Below are 2,054 nucleotides of genomic sequence, written 5' to 3' on the forward strand. Positions count from 1 at the left end.
CCCCCCCCCCCCCTCTCCCCTCCCTTTCGCCGCTGCCCATCGGGTGGGCACCGACGTCTTGCCACTATTCACGACAGGGTCCTAACAACTTCCCTTCCATGCTCTCCCTCTCTCCCCACCATTCACCATCCGTCCTGCTTGCATGTCCCACGTTCACAGTGGCTGCCGCCGCCGTTGTTTCGGCCAACGAGTGCGGCCCTCATGTTGAGCAGAACTACCGCGAGATGTGCTTCGAGACTGAGGACTCTCTCTGCACTGGCCCCTGCGCCGTGGCCACCGGCAACTACCACACTTGCTTCTCTGCCGAGTCTTGCAACTCCCTCGTCCAAAAGCACTGGGAGCAGTGCAGCGAGAGCCATGAGGTGAACAACTACTACACCCGTAACATTGAGTACCTGTGTGGCAACAGCGCCGGCTCTGGCTCCATCCCCACCTCTGGCTCCGGCTCCGCCCCTGGTTCCGGTTCCACTCCGGGCTCTGGCTCCACTCCGGGCTCTGGCTCCACTCCGGGCTCTGGCTCCACTCCGGGCTCTGGCTCCGCTCCGGGCTCTGGCTCCGCTCCTGGCTCCGGTTCCGCCCCTGGCTCCGGTTCCGCCCCTGGCTCCGGTTCCGCCCCTGGCTCCGGCTCTGCCCCTGGCTCTGGCTCCGCTCCGGGCTCTGGCTCCACTCCCGGCTCCGGCTCCACTCCTGGCTCTGGTTCCACTCCTGGCTCCGACTCCGGCTCCACTCCTGGCTCTGGTTCCACTCCTGGCTCCGGCTCCGGCTCCACCCCTGGCTCCGGCTCTGCCCCCAGCTCTTCTGGCTCTGCCCCCAGCTCTTCTGGCTCTGCTCCCAGCTCCTCTGGCTCTGCTCCCAGCTCCTCTGGCTCTGCCCCCAGCTCCTCTGGCTCTGCCCCCAGCTCCTCTGGCTCTGCCCCCAGCTCCTCGGGCTCTGCCCCCAGCTCCTCGGGCTCCGCCCCCAGCTCCTCGGGCTCCGCCCCCAGCTCTTCTGGCTCCGCCCCCAGCTCTTCTGGCTCCGCCCCTAGCCACTCCGGCTCCGCCCCTAGCTCTTCTGGCTCCGCCCCTAGCCACTCCGGCTCCGCCCCCAGCTCCTCTGGTTCTGCTCCCAGCTCCTCTGGCTCCGCCCCCAGCTCCTCTGGCTCTGGTTCCGGTCCCCTGGACTTCCCGGCCCCGGGCTCCCCCAACCTTTGCGATGGTGCCTACCCTGTCACTCTGGACGAGCTCCAGGCCTACTGTGCCGAGAACTCCCACTCCACTCAGGGTGACTGCGGTGCCAAGTGCGCTTCTGCCACCAACGCCCACTACACCTGCACCTCTACCAGCGAGGAGGCCTGCCGTGAGGTCCTGGAGGCCTACGTGGCCCAGTGCGTTGAGTCTCACCCCGACTCTTACGCTGCCAACATCGCCAACGAGCTGCTGTGCAACGACGCCAACAGCATCTTCAAGAGTGCCAGCTACGGTGTCATGGCCGCCATCGCCCTGGCTGCCTTCCTGCTCCAGCTGAACTAAGGGTAAATGTATGAGGCGCTCGCGTGCGCGTGCACACACCCACGCCCACACCCACATACAAGCACAAACGCACGCGTCACGCAAGTCACTTTGTACGTGTGCGTTTGTGTTGGCCCTCCTCTTTGCCGCCGCCTGCTCCCATGCGCGCGTGCACCGGCACGCGATGTACACCCCCTCCCCATCATCCTCCTCCTCCGGCGGAGAGGGTAGTTCTCATTGTCGTCCGGGAGGGCAATGTGAGTGTTTGTGGGGGCTGCCGGATGCGGCCGTGCTGAGACATGACTCTTTCCTGTTCCTTGGAGAGACACACACACACACACACACTCTTCCCCCTTTCCTCTTAGTGTCCCCTTTACGCGTGGCCCCTTCTCAGTTCTGCCGCGATGCGGCGCCTATCGGGCCTTTCTCTTCCTCCTGTGTCCCTCTTTCTCTCATGTTGCCCCTCCTCTCGTGTGCATGCCTGCGCGCTTCCTTGTGGCATTCTCCTTTTTTGCCCCCTTGCGATTCTCTCCCGTGCACTGTGCACATCCCCGCCAGGGGGGGGGG

At 65.4% G+C, this 2,054-nt stretch overlaps 1 protein-coding gene across 1 annotated transcript; it reads left to right on the top strand.

The window, feature by feature from the left end:
• Positions 1-224: 224 nt before the first annotated feature.
• Positions 225-1,508, top strand: H696_01066 (hypothetical protein; the record flags this gene model as incomplete). The annotated part of the gene is made up of 1 exon (XM_009494950.1): positions 225-1,508. One exon carries the CDS (start codon positions 225-227, stop codon positions 1,506-1,508), a length of 1,284 nt encoding a protein of 427 aa, XP_009493225.1.
• Between the last annotated feature and the right edge of the window lie 546 nt (positions 1,509-2,054).

The sequence above is a fragment of the Fonticula alba genome (genome assembly GCF_000388065.1).
Source record: "Fonticula alba strain ATCC 38817 unplaced genomic scaffold supercont2.2, whole genome shotgun sequence".
In the NCBI taxonomy this organism is placed as follows: Eukaryota; order Rotosphaerida; family Fonticulaceae; genus Fonticula; species Fonticula alba.